The sequence below is a fragment of the Salmo salar genome, chromosome 11 (genome assembly GCF_965601325.2).
Source record: "Salmo salar chromosome 11, fSalSal1, whole genome shotgun sequence".
Classification (NCBI taxonomy): Eukaryota; Metazoa; Chordata; class Actinopteri; order Salmoniformes; family Salmonidae; genus Salmo; species Salmo salar.
Window position 1 is genome coordinate 91,490,692 of NC_138301.1, and position 18,983 is coordinate 91,509,674.

At 45.3% G+C, this 18,983-nt stretch overlaps 1 protein-coding gene across 4 annotated transcripts in view; it reads left to right on the forward strand.

The window, feature by feature from the left end:
• The window catches only part of LOC106563121 (patatin-like phospholipase domain-containing protein 7), a 49,408-nt gene that overhangs the window by 13,768 nt on the left and 16,657 nt on the right, over window positions 1-18,983 (forward strand). For all 4 annotated transcript variants that reach the window (XM_014128353.3, XM_014128354.3, XM_014128355.3 and 1 more), the window contains 22 exons: window positions 659-750; window positions 924-1,007; window positions 1,731-1,818; window positions 2,112-2,191; window positions 5,393-5,481; window positions 5,558-5,698; window positions 5,790-5,949; window positions 6,453-6,533; window positions 7,348-7,476; window positions 7,752-7,832; window positions 8,242-8,458; window positions 8,547-8,635; window positions 8,786-8,941; window positions 9,299-9,376; window positions 13,022-13,227; window positions 13,333-13,464; window positions 14,179-14,302; window positions 15,131-15,244; window positions 17,433-17,499; window positions 17,640-17,789; window positions 18,315-18,378; window positions 18,531-18,699. In XM_014128353.3, coding sequence (XP_013983828.1) covers window positions 661-750; window positions 924-1,007; window positions 1,731-1,818; window positions 2,112-2,191; window positions 5,393-5,481; window positions 5,558-5,698; window positions 5,790-5,949; window positions 6,453-6,533; window positions 7,348-7,476; window positions 7,752-7,832; window positions 8,242-8,458; window positions 8,547-8,635; window positions 8,786-8,941; window positions 9,299-9,376; window positions 13,022-13,227; window positions 13,333-13,464; window positions 14,179-14,302; window positions 15,131-15,244; window positions 17,433-17,499; window positions 17,640-17,789; window positions 18,315-18,378; window positions 18,531-18,699 — 2,589 coding nt within the window. In that variant the 5' untranslated portion in view covers window positions 659-660. The remainder of the gene's footprint in view (window positions 1-658; window positions 751-923; window positions 1,008-1,730; window positions 1,819-2,111; window positions 2,192-5,392; window positions 5,482-5,557; window positions 5,699-5,789; window positions 5,950-6,452; window positions 6,534-7,347; window positions 7,477-7,751; window positions 7,833-8,241; window positions 8,459-8,546; window positions 8,636-8,785; window positions 8,942-9,298; window positions 9,377-13,021; window positions 13,228-13,332; window positions 13,465-14,178; window positions 14,303-15,130; window positions 15,245-17,432; window positions 17,500-17,639; window positions 17,790-18,314; window positions 18,379-18,530; window positions 18,700-18,983) is intronic.

An 18,983-nucleotide genomic window follows, 5' to 3' on the forward strand; every position in this document is an offset into this window, starting at 1 on the left:
ATCAGATGATCTGGCCTCCACAATCACCCAACCTCAACTCAATTGAGATGGTTTGTGATGAGTTGGACCGCAGAGTGAAGGAAAGGCAGCCAACGAGTGCTCAGCATATGTGGGAACTCCTTCCAGACTTTTGGGGGGGAAGCATTCCCGGTAACATTTTTTATTTTATTTTTTTCTCGTTACTATATGAGGTCTTCAATATTATTCTACAATGTAGAAAATAGTAAAAATAAAGATAAACCCTGGAATGAGTAGGTGTGTCTAAGTTTAACCCTAAACATTTAAATAATATTTAAAAAATAAGAATTCTCTGATACAAGGAAGAATTCATGGTTCCTTCAATGATGGCAAGTCATCCAGCTCCTGAGGCAGCAAAGCATCTCCAAAGCATCACACTACCACCGTTGGTATGAAGTACTTTCTGTGGAATGCAGTGTTTGTTCCCTTTATCTAATATTAGGTTTCGGTTGAAGATCTGATGACATTCAGTGTCAGAAATATGTAAAAATATAGGCTCAGAAAGGGGTAAATACTGGTTTGCGGCGCTGTATCACATTTAAAAAACAGATAATCTGTAGCTGGAATGTGCGAGCTACTTTAGCAACTTTCTCCATCCCTGCTTTTTCACCCCATTTTTTTGGTGTGTGTGTGTGTGTAGGAATGGCTGGTGAAGAGGATCCTGATGACCAGTGCAGTTGGACCAGTGCATTGAGTAACAATCTCAACGATGACATGTCAGGACTGAAAACGGTATCTTAAGTCCAGCAAAATGCCATGTTCTATTACACCATGTATTTTCAAACACTCCTATCACAATATTGATTTGTGTGTGTGTGTGGTTACTGGGTCTATAAATCTTTGCATTTGTCTGCACTCTACATCAATTATTTATTTGATGACTTTGTTTGCCTGTTTCTCCACAGTACTTGGCAGGAAAGGTGCCTAGCAGGGAGGATATCAGGGCACGTGTCCAGCAGTTTGTGGAGGAGAGGATGCAGACTACCATGGTACAGAGATCCACTAAGCTTCATGAAAGTGAATGTGTACTTAGCTAGGGTGTATTTATTGTTGCACACCGTAGCAAAACATTTTCACTGCAGCAAAACTTTTTCGCAACAGCATACATTTATTTTGCTAGACAAATTCAGGTTGGTCCCTCCCTGTTTCGCTCCGTTAGCTTCTGTTTACCTTTGTTCGGTTCTGATGCTTCCTAGTGACTACACCCGGGTGTATTCACTAAGACGCTAACGGAACGAAATGGGGAGGGACATACCTGAACTTGTCCAATAGAAATTTGTTTACATTGCAAAACGTTTTTAGTTTGTGAAACGTTTTGGTACTGTTTGCTACGGTGTGCATGCACTAATGAATACACCCCAGATAAACTTCTATTTCCATGCGTGCAAAACATTTTAATAAAGCAAAAAAACTAACATAATAACCAAAGTAAAGTCTCTGGCCTTCTGAAAGTAAATCCTACATCAACAATGTCTAGTAAATCCTCCTTAGACACCAAGAATAAACAAAAAGAGGAAGGAGGTCTTTGATGTAGCCCCCCCACATCCCCTTTGGTCTCTCCATGACTTCTTGATCAGACTTCAGTGACCATGTTTGTTGTTGTTGGAATGTTCTGTGGTTCCCAGTGTCTGTGTCTGACACCAAACTAGCCATAGAATAGAACAGTGTAATTGAATGGATCTTTATGGTAATAACTTTGTTTTGTTGTCCAGTTGACTGGCGTGCTGATCGGGGCTGTGGTGGCAGTTTCTCTAATTGGCATCGTGGTGCTCTTCCTCTATAGAAGATACAAGCTGGCCAGTGAGTCATCTATCCTCTTCCTCCCCACTTCATGGGACAAACACGAGGGGCAATGAAACTGATATTAAACTTGACATTAAAGTAACTGAACACATTTTGTGGCAAATGACAAAGTGTAACCACATCGGCATAATAATAGGAATTAATAATGGGACTTATGAATTGGACCTGAACAGAGAGAATCCTATGTTTTACGGGACATCATTCATTGTTCATTCGTTGTATGCTCAGTAGCCACTGTTGCGTAAGTGCTGTTATCTTTGTTGATAGCATGTTGTTGTGTCTATTCGAAGGTGGACAGCAGGCTGTTCCCCGCTATCGCTTCAGGAAGAGAGACAAGGTGCTCTTCTACGGCAGGAAGATTATGAGGAAGGTTAGTCATTATTTGTCTGTGTTCCAAATGGCACCCCAGTCCCTTTATAGTGCCACTACTTTTGGCCAGGGACCATAGGGATCTCTGAGCGTAACGGCTAAGGTGTTTGGTTTACAGTCTCTGGACTCGGGTTGGAATTCCGGCCAGGGCTATCACCCGAATTCGCGACAATACTACTTTTACCTGGGAAAATGGAAGTGACTCTTCACCAAGTCACTCAGCTCTATGCCATGCATTACATATCAGGGCCCCTATTCATAAAGCGAATAAGAGTAGGAGTGCTGATCTAGTGTCAGTTTTGCCTTTTAGATTATAATTATTACAATTGCATGGACAGCTGGGAACTGATGCTAAATCAGCAATTACTACTTTTCTGAAACACTTTATGAATACAGGCCCAGGAGTTTCAACTCTCATATAATGCTGGAGGGCCCTCAGCCAATACTCATTACTATCCAATAAAATTTCAGGATATTACATATCAATTTTAATGTACTCATTGCGATTATCAAGTTTCAAATCCTTTAGCACACTCATTTAGCACTTGTATGGGGTTCTTGAAATTGATACTGTGATACAGTTGCATCAATATACAGTGCATTCAGACCCCTTGACTTTTTCCAAATCTTGTTACTTACAGCCTTATTCTATAATTGATTTTAAAAAAGTATCCTCAATCGACACAACATCCCATAATGACTAAGCGAAAACAGGACATTTTTGCAAATTTATGAAAAATAACTAGCAGAAATACCTTATTTCCATAAGTATTCAGACCCTTTGCTATGAGACTCGAAATTAAATTGCACTTGGCTGCTTCGTGTTAACATCGATCATCCTTGATGTTTCTACAACTTGATTAGAGTCCACCTGTGACATGATTTGGAAAGGCACACACCTGTCTATATAAGGTCCCACAGCTCATGTCAGAGCAAAAACCAAGCCATGAGGTCGAAGGAATTGTCCGTAGAGCTCCGAGACAGGATTGTGTCGAGGCACAGATCTGGGAAGGGTACCAAAAAATGTCTGCTGCATTGAAGGTTGCCAAGAACACATTCTTAAATGGAAGAAGTTTGGAAGCACCAAGACTCTTCCTAGAGCTGGCCGCCCGGCCAAACTGAGCAATCCAAATTGAACAATCAGGGGAGAAGGGCCTTGGTCAGGGAGGTCACTCTGACAGAGCTCCAGAGTTCCTCTGTGGAGATGGGAGGACCTTCCAGAAGAACAACCATCTCTGCAGCACTCCACCAATCAGGCCTTTATGGTAAAGTGGCCAGACGGGAGTCACTCCTCAGTAAAAGGCACATGACAGCCTGCTTGGAGTTTGCCAAAAGGCACCTAAAGGCTCTCAGACGATGAGAAACAAGATTCTCTGGTCTGATGAAACCAAGATTGAACTCTTTGGCCTGAATGCCAAGCGTCACGTTTGGAGGAAACCTGGCACCATTACGGTGAAGCATGGTGGTGGCAGCATCATGCTGTGGGGATGTTTTTTAGCGGCAGGGACTGGGAGACTAGTCAGGATCGAGGGCAAGATTAACGGAGCAAAGTACAGAGAGATTCTTGATGAAAACCTGCTCCAGAGCGCTCAGGACCTCAGACTGGGGGCGAGGGTTCACCTTCCAACAGGACAATGACCCTAAGCACACAGCCAAGACAATGCAGGAGTGGCTTCGGGAGAACCCGGACTTGAACCCGATCGAACATCTCTGGAGAGACCTGAAAATAGCTGTGCAGCGATGCTCCCCATCCAACCTGACAGAGCTTGAGAGGATCTGCAGAGAAAAAAAACCCATTTAATACATTTTTAAATAGGCTGTAACGTAACAGAATGTGGAAAAAGTCAAGGGGTCTGAATACTTTCCAAATGCACTGTATATATTGACACTTTTATTGAATAATTATTCATTTCTTCTAAAATCAGGTAGAGAATGTTTTTTTTTAACTTTTGGTCACTGTTACAGTTATTGCAGAACCAATTTATTTTTGTAAACTTAAGTTTACAATTTTAATTAGGAAAATAAAGACAAAGGTCATGTGCAAAATGATTGGCACCCCGTAGCTAGTACTTTGTTGTACAGCTTTAGGCCAAGAGAACTGTCAACAAATACTTCTTGTAGCCATCAATGAGCTTGCTGCATCTTTCTACTGGCAAATTGGCCCATTCTTCAGCAGCAAACTGCTCTAATTAATGTTTGAGGTGTGCCCACCACCAACTGCTGTTTTCAGCTCTCGCCATAGGTTATTGATGTGATTCAGATCTGGCCTCTTTGCTGGCCACTCCAGAACAGTCCAGCGTTTCTCCTTGAACCATTCCAGGGTGCTTTTGATGTGTGTTTGGGGTCCTTGTCCTGCTGGAAGACCCACAACCTTCATCAGAGGCACCGGTTCGAATCCCGAGTCGACATGGTGAAAAATCAGTCGATGTGCCTTTTGAGCAAAGCACTTTTTATTTATTTTATTTAACCAGGAAAAGCTCATTGAGAACCAGAGTCTCTTTTTCAAGGGAGACCGGGCCAAGAAGGCAGAAACAATCAATACATTACAGAATTAAAACATACAACTACATGATCCAGCCTTAAAAAAAGCATTTACACTCCTCTGTAACAGTCTCCCATCAATATTTTAAATTCATTCAGTGGCACTAACATATCTAGATGAAGCATGGATTGTAGACTATTCCATGCCTACTGGTGCACGAGATGAGAAGGCAGTGTTGCCTAATACTGTGAATGTCCTGGGGAATTTATTAAGTAGCAACCACCTAGCAGACCAGGTATGGTAACTGCTGGTAGTGAAGGAGACCAGACTACAGAGGTAAAGAGGGAGTTTACCCAAAAGGTCTTTTTAGATTAACACATACATTTGTATCTTTCTGTGCATATAAAGTGAGGTCCAACCTACCATTTGGTGCAAGGTGCAATGGTGGGTGAGTGACTTGGCATTTGTTTATCATGCATCCTTGCTCTTTATTACAGAGTCCAGTCTCTTAACCATAATTGCTCCAGGACAAATAAGCACCACAAAGTGCAAGGGGTGCCAATATATTTGGCTGCAACTGTGTCTTCTGATGATAAGAAATGTCACTTACATGTTTCCCCACTAGAGGGCAGACCGAAATAGCATTTTGTGCTTTTTTTGGGAACTCATTCCTTCATCCCCTTCCTTCCTTCGTTGTCTCTTTCTCTCTGTCACTCACAGGTCCAGACCCTTTCCTCCCCTCCATCTTCTACCTCGGTGTCCAAGCAGCGCCCTCGGAAGAGACCCAAAGTCCTGAGTATAGCTCGCAGGTACCATCTCTACTCAAAACCGACCGACGAGGAAGGGCTGCGCTAGTCTCTGCTATTTAATGTGTTTGTGTTGTAGGATCCTGCGTATCCGTAAGGAGCCCCCTACTCTGCAGCCCAAGGAGCCCCCTCCCTCCCTGCTGGAGGCGGACCTGACTGAGTTTGATGTTCAGAACTCCAACCTGCCCTCAGAGGTCCTCTACATGCTCAAAAATGTCAGGTAATCACAACCTTGTTGCACACACGCACACCAGTAGCATTGTGTGTGTGTGTGTTCTGTGTCACTCTTTGCGGTCTCCCTCTGCTCTCAGGGTGCTGGGCCACTTTGAAAAGCCTCTGTTCCTGGAGCTGTGTCGTCACATGGTCTTTGTGGAACTGCAGGAGGGGGAGGGGCTGTTCCGGCCAGGCGACGACGACGACAGCATCTACGTTGTCCAGGATGGACGTCTGGAACTCTGCATCCACGAGAACGTAAGACTGGGCTAGAATACCTGCTGGGAATACACAATGAAACCGACTGTAGACGAGCTCAGAGCCAGCTAAGTCAATATCAGACTTATTTTTATCAATTATTCTGTCCACCTAGGGGAACTTATCTTTCTGGACAAACATTTGACCAACTGAGGACATTTTGTTAGTCCCCACAAGGTCAAATGCTATGTATAGAGGGTTTAGGATTAAGGTTAGGGTTAGACTTGGGTTTAGTGTTAGGGTTAACGTTAGGTTTTTGGGTTAGGGTTAGGTGCAGTGAAAATAGGATTTTGAATGAGACTGAATTGTGTGTCCCCACAAGGTTAGTTATCTCTGTGTGTGTGTGTGGTGTGTGTGTGTGTGTGTGTGTGTGTGTGTGTGTGTGTGTGTGTGTGTGTGTGTGTGTGTGTGTGTGTGTGTGTGTGTGTGTGTGTGTGTGTGTGTGTGTGTGTGTGTGTGTGTGTGTGTGTGTGTGTGTGTGTGTGTGTGTGTGTGGTGTACAGGATGGCACAGAGCCGGTTGTGAAGGACGTGCTCCCGGGGGACAGTGTCCACAGCCTGCTGAGTATTCTGGACATCATCACCGTGAGTTTACTGCGGTCTTATAGGGCACCCTATTCCCTTTTATAGTTCACTACTTTTGACCATAGGGCTGTGGTCAAAAGTGGTGCACCATACAAGGAATTAGCTGTCATTTGGGACGCGTCTTATATCTTCCCTCCATCTGATGCGTGTCACACCTCACCTCTGTCCTCCTCACCTCTGTACTCCCCACCTCTGTCCTCCCCACCTCTGTCCTCCCCACCTCTGTCCTCCTCACCTCTGTCCTCCTCACCTCTGTCCTCCTCACCTCTGGCTTATCCTCCACCCACTTCTCCATCCATCCATCTCTCCCACGTCCCCGTCCTGTCCTCCATCTCTCCCTCCTCCCTGTCCTGTCATCCATCTCTCCCTCCTCCCTGTCCTGTCCTCCATCCATCCATCTCTCCCTCCTCCCCGTCCTGTCCTCCATCCATCCATCTCTCCCTCCTCCCCGTCCTGTCCTCTATCCATCCATCTCTCCCTCTCCCTGTCCTCCATCCATCCATCTCTCCCTCCTCCCCGTCCTGTCCTCCATCCATCCATCCATCCATCCATCCATCCATCCATCCATCCATCTCTCCCTCCTCCTCGTCCTGTCCTCCCTCCATCCATCTCTCTGCCTTTTTATCTTTTAACTACTGTACCTCGATTCATCTGTTCATGTTTCCCCCTCTCTTTTCAGACATCACTCCTCCCTCTCTCTCCCCCTCCTCCTTCCTGTTTTTCTGATTTCAGTGTTCCATTCACCTCCTCCCCTGTCTCTCTTGTCCTCTCTCTCTCTCCCCCTGTGTGATTGGTTGGTTCCTGTGTTCCTCAGGGTTACCCCGCCCCCTATAAGACTGTGTCAGCGCGGGCTGCGTCTCGCTCCACTATCCTGCGTCTGCCCGCCTCAGCCTTCCAGTCTGTGTTTGAGAAGTACCCCGAGACTCTGGTGCGCGTCATTCAGGTACGGCCCCAACCCGAACACACTTCAAACAACTCTTTGGATGAGACCCCCCCCCCCCCCCCTAATGGCAAGGGCTGCATCCCAAACTGCACCGTATTCCCTATTGGCCCGTTTGGGACACAGCCAAGGGTGAATACTCTGCCTAACCTGAGTTGAAAGCACACCCTGATTGTTCTAGAGAAGTCTTTATGTTGGCTGTATCACAGGCATTGTTGTGTTGTGGTGTTTGATCCACCTTGGTGTTTGATCCACCTTGGTGTTTGTGTGTGTTCCAGATAATCATGGTGCGACTCCAGAGAGTGACTTTCCTGGCGTTACATAACTACCTGGGCCTAACCACAGAGCTCTTCAACCCGGTAATACACACACACACACACACACACACACACACACACACACACACACATCCTCCGTGCAGAATCATAAAGCTCAGTGAAAAATGAATAACATGGATCCCAAGCCTCTTTTAAATAACGTAAAGGGCAGTAACACTGATGGAAGAGCAACGGCAAGAGGGTTTAAAAGTTATGTCACTCAGACCCTCCCTGACCCAATCTTCTCCAACATCCACATTATTCTACAGTGGAATTCTGTCATACAGATTGGATTTTCTCTAGTATTCTATTGTTCACCCACCTCATATTGCATTCTCTTTATAGCCAATCAAACATCCAAGGACACATTTGTTGTGTTATTAGTGAAATGCATGATTAGGTTGATATGGTGTGAATAGTTCATGTAATATTTTGCCTCTTTGATTGACAGGAGCGCCAGGCGGTCCCCTTGGTGGCGGTTGCTGGGGTGATAGAGGGGAGTCCGGGCAGGATCCCACGCAGACCCCACTTTCAGGAGGACCCGGTCTTCGCCCCCATCCCCACACCTGCACTCGCAGAAACCTCCTCGGACACAGACGCCGGGAAAGATAGCCCCTCCAACACCTTTAGGAAGACTCGCTCTATCTCTATGCCCACTGACGGCACAGGTAGGCTTGTCCCCTGCCCAGTGCTGCAACTACATTCACTTGTGACTTCACACGTACACAATGCCCATCAATACCTCTCTCTGCTCAGCGGGGGTGACAGGGATCGACCTGAACATGGCGTACGAGCGAGCCAGAGTCACCATAGACGAGCGCCCCTCCAGCCCTGTCATTTACAAGGTGAGCCTCCTTTCTCCCTCTGCCTATGGGCGCTGGTCCAAAGTAGTGCACTAAATATGGAATAGGGTGCCATATGGGGCGCAATCACTGACAGACCTCTGCCTCACTCATGTCTGAACCCCCTCCCTCTCTCCCCTCACCTTCCTCCAGTCCATCCTGAAGAAGAGCGTGACCATGCAGCACACGCCCTCTGCCGTGTTCCACTACACGGACAGCGGGGGGCGCTCTGACACCGTCCACCCCAGCAAGGTCAGCTCCATCTTCCAGGCTGCCAAGAAAGACCTGCTGGGCATCATCCAGCTGCAGGTGAGACGTTTCGGACAGGGAGTACCATATAGAGCTATAGTATATTGTTAAATACACTGAAATATAATTACTAGACATTCCAATTGAAGTCATTCCAGTGTGACCGGTGGATCGGCGGCCACATATATTCTATGTCTCACAATAATGCTCTCCATAGAAATAGAATAACTAGAACAGTCGTTACCTTTCAAGTCATTCTTCTGTCCGTGTGTGGCTCGGCGGCCATATGCAGTTCTACATCTATGGAGAGCACTACTGTGAGACAGTACCGGGTGTGTCCCGTCAAGGTCTGAATCCCTAGCAGTCTCTCACACCTGCCTTAATCCTGCTGTACCATAATCTCTCCCTCTCTGTCAGGACCCTGGTCTGTTGGAGGGCAGGGTGACTCTGCACCAGGTCAAAGCAGGTTCTGTGGTGGCCAGACAGGGAGACCAGGTCAGAGCACCATACTGTCTGCTTTACTTCATCAACCATGAGCTGGTTCTCCTCTTTGGTCATACCTATCCACACCTGGGTTCATATACTACTTGGAAGCATTCCTTTATCTGTGCTTGATTGAACGTCGGTAGCTTAATGGACCAATGGAATAATCCGAACACTGGGGAAATTACAACATTTCCTCCCCAATGACACGTTGATGCAATTCCACAAAATACGCAACATGTGCAGCAGAAGATTGAGAAAAGTTAAATGGGACATTATACAAACAGGTTGTCACATGAAAGCCTTTAAGCTAATGTATTTACTTCACACACATTCGCCATAAATTCAAAGCACACGCGTAATTGACACTGGATTGGACAATTGACAGCACACGAAACCCGAATGCCGTTTAGATTTCTCGTCAGAACTGAAAATTCTATACCCTTCTATCCCCTTCTGACCCACAAATTAAAGCCCAGGATTGGTCCAACATCACAGAAATGAAAGAGCCAACGCGGCGGATGCAGGCGGCAGCGAAGTGAGGAGACGAGGAAACCATTGTGCCTAGAAAAAGCGCAGAGACAGAAACTCTTTAGTTAGGATCAACTGAATGATGAAAATATTGGAATTAAGTAGGATAATGCTTTTTTAGTAATTTATCAAATTCTGGCTTCTACTGAAACTCCCAAAGTCATATCCAACCATCATACTAATTTAAAGCAATAGTCGTCTGTGTGTGGTCACCTAGGTTATCATTTCAGCACTGTTTTGATTGGGATCGCGCTGCTTTGAGACAAACACGGGACTCGTTTAGATAAATTTGACATTGATTGATTTTTGTTTTAACACTGAATCTCCATTTGGATATTTGGTAACAATTGGGCTGGGAAAATGTTAGCTAAGTTAAGGTGAGTGCTAATGATCATATTTACTCTTGTTTGCTCATATACAGTTGAAGTCGGAAGTTTACATACACTTAGGTTGGAGTCATTAAGTCATCGTTTTTTTCAACCACTCCACAAACTTGTTAACAAACTATAGTTTTGGCAAGTTGGTTAGGACATCTACTTTGTTCATGACACAAGTAATTTTTCCAACAAATGTTTACAGACAGATTATTTCACTTATAATTCACTGTATCACAATTCCAGTGGGTCAGAAGTTTACATACACTAAGTTGACTGTGCCTTTTAAACAGCTTGGAAAATTCCCCAAAATGATGTCATGGCTTTAGAAACTTCTGATAGGCAATTGACATCATTTGAGTCAATTGGAGGTGTACCTGTGGAAGTATTTCAAGGCCTAACTTCAAACTCAGTGCCTCTTTGCTTGACATCATGGAAAATCAAAAGAAATCAGCCAAGACTTCAGAAAACAAATTGTAGACCTCCACAAGTCTGGTTCATCCTTGGGAGCAATTTCCAAATGCCTGAAGGTACCACGTTCATCTGTACAAACAATAGTACGCAAGTATAAACACCATGGGACCACACAGCCGTCATACCACTCAGGAAGGAGACGTGTTCTGTCTCCTAGAGATGAATGTACTTTGGTGCGAAAAGTGCAAATCAATCCCAGAACAACAGTAAAAGACCTTGTGAAGATGCTGGAGGAAACGGGTACAAAAGTATCTATATCCACAGTAAAAGGAGTCCTATATCGACATAACCTGAAAGGCCGCTCAGCAAGGAAGAAGCCACAGCTCCAAAACCGCCAGTAAAAAAGCCAGACTACAGTTTGCAACTGCACATGGGGACAAAGATCGTACTTTTTGGAGAAATGTCCTCTGGTCTGATGAAACAAAAATATAACTATTTTGCCATAATGACCATCGTTATGTTTGGAGGAAAAAGGGGAGGCTTGCAAGCCGAAGAACACCATCCCAACCGTGAAGCGCGGGGGTGGCAGCATCATGTTGTGGGGGTGCTTTGCTGCAGGAGGGACTGGTGCACTTCACAAAATAGATGGCATTATGTGGATATATTGAAGCAACATCTCAAGACATCAGTCAGGAAGTTAAAGCTTGGTCGCAAATGGGTCTTCCAAATGGACAATGACCCCAAGCATACTTCCAAAGTTGTGGCAAAATGGCTTAAGGGCAACAAAGTCAAGGTATTGGAGTGGCCATCACGAAGCCCTGACCTCAATCCCATATAACATTTGTGGGCAGAACTGGAAAATGTGTGTGCGAGCAAGGAGGCCTACAAACCTGACTCAGTTACACCAGCTCTGTCAGGAGGAATGGGCCAAAATTCACCCAACTTATTGTGGGAAGCTTGTGGAAGGCTACCCAAAACGTTTGACCCAAGTTAAACAATTTAAAAGCAATGCTACCAAATACTAATTGAGTGTATGTACACTTTTGACCCACTGCGAATGTGATGAAATAAATAAAAGCTGAAATAAATCCTTCTCTCTACTGTTATTCTGACATTTCACATTCTTAAAATAAGGTGGTGATCCTAACTGACCTAAGACAGGGAATTTTTACTGGTATTAATGTCAGGAATTGTGAAAACTGAATTTAAATGTATTTGGCTAAGGTGTATGTAAACTTCTGACTTCAACTGTATTAGCTGATTTTGCTAGTATGTTATACAAGTAGCTTTTTCTCTTCAGCCTTGTCCTATTCCTGACCAAAAGCCTTTGTCTTGTCTGATAATCAATGTGATTTTGTTTCACTGAATCTGTCTGTATATTTGGTTAATTGACCTCTGGCTGGACAAGTGGAAGTAGCTAATTTATTAGTTTGCGCATCTATCACTGATCAGAAACATTGAGCATGTGATAACGTAGCCTAAATCAAGTGTATTATTGACGCAAGTAGTAGCCTTATATAGAGCCACGGCTATTTCCCTGACGTCCCAATCCCACTGAAACCCTAAATCCTGACTCCTGTCTCGCATGAAAATTCCTAACTTTATTCTGTAATCCATAGGTTGCATGTCCAAATACCGCTATGACATTTCCCCTGCTTCTCTGCACTGTGTCATATCGCTGCCCATATGAGAGCTTAGAGAATATGTGATCAACAAACTGTATGAAGGTCGATATAGATATATGTATTTTTAAGAGTTGGTCCCCGTTAAGAGCTTGATATTTAAACAATTTCCTCTCTTCCTCTCTTCAATTTCCTCTCTTCATCTCCCTCAACTCGATTTTGCCAAATCGGAGATATTCTGTCATTCGTTAGAGGTTATCTCACAAGCTTAGCAACTTTGGTTATTTGTTTGTCTGGCGTTAATAAGTTTGTATGATTTGACAACGCTATAGCCTACTCGTGGTGCGTTCTGAGCGCGCTCTGTGTCGAGGTAGCCTAGGCCTTCTGCTGAAAATGCGCTGAATTAATTGAGGAACATCATCACGCTCCGAATTGATGAACGTCCTGTTTCGCAATTCACGACAATGTCATTGGCGATCAAAGTTACACTCATGACCAAATATCAGTTTCACTTGCTGTGAAACCTTGATATCGAGGCGCAGCCAAGTTGGCAATGTGGCCCAGCGACAATCTTATTTTGGGAAGAACCCTGGCATAGTGACCATTTCTTAGTTTTAAATTGGCACTTCCAATTTTTCGGTTATAAATATAAATTATTCCCAGGATAGGAACTTGGTCGATTTCCTGGAAAGTATTCATCCCAGTGTGTTTTGCAGGAGGTGAGTGTGCAGTTTGTGATCTTGGGCCTGCTGCATGTGTACCAGCGGATGATCGACCGTGAGGAGGACACATGTCTGTTCGTGACCCACCCCGGGGAGCTGGTGGGCCAGCTGGCTGTTCTGACCGGCGAGCCCCTCATCTTCACTGTCCGAGCCCACCGAGACTGCAGCTTCCTCTCCATTTCCAAGACCCACTTCTACGAGTGAGGCACAGGGACTACACACTGTCGTGCACATGTATTTCACACGCATACATGCACGCACACTCCGACATTTACGTGTGTGTGTCTGTGTCCCCCCCCCCTCAGGATCATGCGTGCAGAACCCACAGTGGTGCTAAACGTAGCTCACACGGTCGTTCGGAGGATGTCGTCCTTCGTCAGGCAGATAGACTTTGCTCTGGATTGGATGGCTGTGGAGGCCGGCCGGGCAGTCTACAGGTAGGTAACCCCTCTGTCCACACCGATGTCTATCACCCTCAGTTCAGCTTTTACTGTCTTCACTGATCTGCAGTAATCCCATCTCATCTAGAGATGGTACATCTACAATGAATCCCCAAGCGTGATTAGTCTTAAAGGGATACTGTGAGATTTCAAGATTTTAGGTCGTTTTTCTACTTCCCCAGTGACAGACGAACTCATGGATACCATTTTTATGTATCTGCATGCAGGTTAGGAGATGATTAAAGTTAGCATATCTTTATTTTAGCGCAATTGCTGGAAGTCTCCCGGTACATTAGCCAGCTCCTCTCAAAAGCAGGGAAATAGACTTAACTACTCCAAAGCTGGGTGGTTGGTCATTTATAGTCTCACAGAGTAATCGTTATTTTATCATCTTTTTAATTTGACTGATAATAATAAGAAACAAGATTCTATCCACTTCCTTCTCTGTCGCATAGAGATTTATAGAGATGGCAGCGCATCTGTCCCATTATTGCGTCTGTTAGCGCACGGGCAGCGCCATTGAGCGCTAACTTCAATAATCTCCAAATGGCACCCGGAGACATAAAAATGGTTTCCATGAGTTCGTCTGGGTAAGTAGAAAAAAGACCGAAATCACGCAATATCCCTTTTAACCTCAAATATGGTATTACTACAATCCAATTCGGAAGCTTGAATTTGTCTGGCTACAGTTGAAACAATTCTCTCTCTCAGACAGGGGGATAAGTCAGACAGCACCTTCATAGTTCTGAGTGGCCGTCTGCGCTCCGTCATCATGAAGGAGGACGGCAAGAAGGAGCTGACCGGAGAGTACGGCCGCGGTGACCTCATCGGCGTGGTAAGGGGTCAAATGTCTGATGGCACAATGAGTGGTACCATTTTAAAAACGCAGCGGCCGTAGAATAAACAATCCCAGGCTTTTAAAGAATTCATAGTTTTATTGATTGTAGATGTACGCAAACCCATTTAGACACCGACACGGTTTCATGCAGGGTCATGAGTAAGCCCCACCATGATGGGGCTATACACACACCTCGAAGATGTTGTGAGTGTGTGTGTGTGTGTGTGTCTCTGCTGTCCAGAGAGGATTTAGCTCTGTTTGGTAACCCCTCTCCCTTTAATTCACTGCATCACGCTCCCATTGGCTGACGTGGATTTGCATCGCTGTGGCAATGCCTATGCTGCTAAGAATACCTGCCCGAGGCGAATCGTCCGATGCCATGGTTACCGGCTCCAGACGGTAGCCGTAGTTACGGTGTCCATGAGGACAGAGTCAGGAGAGCGTGGAATGCTAGGATACAGAATTAGACCATGTGTGTACCAGCAGCACAGTGTTATTACAGAGAGAGAGATCAATCGCTTTGATATGAAAGGTCACTGCCTGGCTGGCTTGTTGACGCTGATGAAAATGGACACGAGAATCACCGGGGCTTAAAAAGTCTGGCTCACCATGCTTTTCTTGATCCGTTCCTCTGATCACATTTTCTGCACCAGTGAGTGCTTTTTTTAACTAAATATGTTCCTATTTGTAGGGCTAAGATCACTTCAACTCCATATGAAAACAAGGAATGTGCAATGATTATTAAATCAATTGCAAGAGTGTTAAGGGGTGAGTTTGGTGCATAGTTCCTGTATAATGATTGGTTGTGGTTGTGTCCCCGCCCAGGTGGAGGCCCTGACCCATCAGAACAGAGCGACCACGGTGCATGCAGTACGTGACTCAGAGCTGGCCAAACTACCAGAGGGAGCACTCAGCTACATTAAGAGGAAGTTCCCACAGGTATGTAGGTCAACTGGCTTCATAGACTTAGATAGACGACTCTAATACCCAAAAGCACGTTTTAACATTGGCAGCGACATTGAGGACTTTCACCATTTGTGTAGTTAACTGGGTGGGAAGGATCATATTCCATTGTCACCCGGAGGGATCAGCCAATGAATTGTGAGTATGGCTGTTGCGGTGACCGTATTACCGCCACACCGGCGGTCACGAGTCATGAAGGCATTCAAATTCAACATGACCGTTTAGTCATGGTAATTAGGTTTCTCCATGCTCTGATGCTGCTGATGGTCATTAGTAGCCTACCAAACTTGATAACTGCCTGGTACTCAGCACTCTATTGTCCCTCTAATCACTCTGACATCAATGCAAATAGTTTGAAAATCTAATCAAACACTTCATGAGCTCATGCTGCTCAACATTTCTATAGGCTATGCAGTTGCATGAGAAAACAGAGTGATGGCCTCTACTAAAAAGAGGAGGAGCCCATCAGCTTTCTATAGGCTAGGCCTACTATATTTATTTGTCAACGTTCCTAATATTAAGCACATTGTTTATCTTTTACAACCGGAGTAGCCTTTTGTTAAGAAGCCTTTTGGACTTAGACTTGGCGCTCCGGTACCGCTTGCCATGCGGTAACAGAGAGAACAGTCTATGGCTAGGGTGGTTGGAGTCTTTGACAATTTTTAGAGCCTTTCTCTGACATCGCCTGGTATAGAGGTCCTGGATGGCAGGAAGCTTGGCCTCCGTGATGTACTGGGCCGTACGCACTACCCTCTGTAGTGCCTTGCGGTCTGAGGCCGAGCAGTTGCCATACCAGGCAGTGATGCAACCAGTCAGGATACTCTCAATGGTGCAGCTGTAGAACCTTTTGAGGATCTGAGGACCCATGCAAAATCTTTTCAGTGTCCTGTGGGGAAATAAGATTTGTCTTCACGACTGTCTTGGTGTGTTTGGACTATGACAGTTTGTTGGTGATGTGGACACCAAGGAACTTGAAGCTCTCAACCTGCTCCACTACAGCCCCGTCGATGAGAATGGGGACGTGCTCGGTCCTCCTTTTCCTGTAGTCCACATTCATCTCCTTTGTCTTGATCACATTGAGGGAGAGGTTGTTGTCCTGGCACCACACAGCCAGGTCTCTGACCTCCTCCCTATAGGCCGTCTCATCGTTCGGTGATCAGGCCTACCATTGTTGTGCGGACTTAAAATGTATTAAAAATCAAAACATATAGCCTAACGTTTGTAGAACAACAAGTTACATTAATAACTCTAAATAAGCATGTTGGAGTACCTGTTTCTTTGTTAACCGCTCAACACAGAATAGCCGCATGTGCACACTCCCTCAAATCGTTTGGAGAAAAAATTCTGTTTTCTGCTTTCTGTTTTATTCAGCTTTGTTTAATTGTATTCTTCATACTATAAAATAATGCCACGGAATTCTAAGCAAATCTTGTCTGCTTAATGAACTAGTGTAGCCCACAGCCATATGGCATATCCAGATCAGGACCTAACATAAGGACAACTCAGAGTATGCTATTCTGTTCTTCTGAAATAGACTACATTTTCTTCATATTATGCTTCTTTAGACCTGTCTAAAATAAATCATTGATTTATTGTGAAGGTTTAGGCTATATTACATGGATTTATTAAACCTGTTAAAATGTAGATGTTTCAAAGGTCTGCATCAGTAGCTTGTAGGCTAGATGTGGAAGCAGGAGATGCTAAATGTGTTTGTTAATTAACGGTCAGTTGCCACGAGACCGACAGTTATTTGCTTGACAATCACCGGCTGAGGAAAATAGGTGACCGCCACATACCTACTTATGAGCAAACGTTCCATAATTGAAGGTGGCAGTAAATCACCAACCTTGGGTTTTATACTTGTTCAAACGGGTATAACAGGTATGCACCTTTCAGTTTGTTTACCAACTCATAGAAGTAGACGAAGAAATGGACTACTTTAAAATAGAGATGGCCTCTATGGTGCTGCCCGTGCTTTCACAGATGCCATGATGGGACAGCTACAAAGATGAGAAGTCTAACTTGGTCTATGACTGGCTTTCACTCACTCACCCACACACATGACACTCCTCCACACACACACACACACACACACACACACACACACACACACACACACACACACACACACACACACGCTAACTCTCTCTTTCTTGTGTTTTAGGTAGTCACGAGGTTGATCCACCTTCTTGGCCAGAAGATCCTTCAGCAGGTCAATGGCCCTCTGACAGGTGTGTAGGCGTGCGCGTGTGTTTACAGGCATCTTTTGTACCCAGAAGGATCTAACGCCTCATTTACCTGCTATGTGTAATATATCTTTATGATAATGTTGCTCTCTCCATCCATGGCTGTGTGTCTGTCCTCCTCCCAGCTCGGAGCCTGGCCCTGCACACCCCAGGCAGTAAGTGGGATGCAGGGAACCCGGCGTCCAACCTGTCCACTGTCACCGTGCTGCCTGTGTCTGAGGAGGTTCCTCTCACAGCCTTCACCCTGGAGCTGCAGCACGCACTCATCGCCATTGGTAACCACACACACTTTCCACCTCTCTCTTCATCACGTCAGTTCAAGGCTGTCTAGACAGTGCAGTTCAGCAGCGCTGCCTGTCTATAGATTTCTCATCTATATAGATAGGGGGGGGGTGACATTGTGTTTATGCCCAGGTGCCCTTTCCTATGATTTAATACTCTGCTGGGGCTGAATTAATGATCTCCATTCATGGGGACCTTGAATTGGCCGTCGTCCCTCCTCAGTAGAATGAGCTGATTCTGTGTCCTGTTGGCCAGTTCATCTCTTAGAAAGCTTTAGGGCCTGGGGAATGATATGAGTTAGTACAGTTGTACTATGACTGTGTCTTTATTCCTTGTCTTTTCATTTTGTATTTTGTATTATCTTTATCTTTAATTCTGCATTGTTGGAAAAGGACCCGTAAGTAAGCATTTCACTGTTAGTCGACACCTGTTGTTTACCAAGCACGTGACAAATACAATGTGATTTGATTTAGGTATGCCCGTTCCACAGACCTGACCTAAATTGTCCTTCTTCATAGGCCCCACACTTCTACTGACCAGCGACAGCATCAAGCAGCGCCTGGGAGCGGCCGCACTGGACAGGTGAGCTTGACTGAACGGGTTTGTGTGCATCTTGAACTACCCACATGCATTATAAAGGGTTCCTTATATTTTTTAAAAGAAGTAAATCATTGTCTCTCTCTCACTTCACCCTCTTGTGTCCTGTCTGTCTGATCTGTCTGTCTGTCTGTCAGTGTTCATGAGTATCGTCTGTCCAGTTGGCTGGGCCAGCAGGAGGACATCCACCGCATTGTGCTCTACCAGACAGACTACACCCTGACCCCCTGGACCCAGCGATGTATCCGCCAGGCCGACTGCATCATCATTGTGGGACTGGGGGAGCAAGACCCCGCTGTGGGGGAGGTACGGGGGGAACCAGGAGGGACTGGGGGCTCTGTCTGGGAGGGGAACTGATTTTGGGAAATGGAATTCTACTGAGCCATCCTATGAGTCTGTCACATGTAACACATTTGGACTGTTACAGAATCATTTATGTGCTTCCACAGAGGGTGGAGCAATACGTTTGTGTGCGTGACCACACTTACTAAATCTGCCTAGCCTTTGAATATCTTCAGGGGCAGCAAAAGCTTCAGAAGCAGAGGAAATAGGCCCCTCTCCTGGGGTGTAATCCTTAGTGCACATTGAGG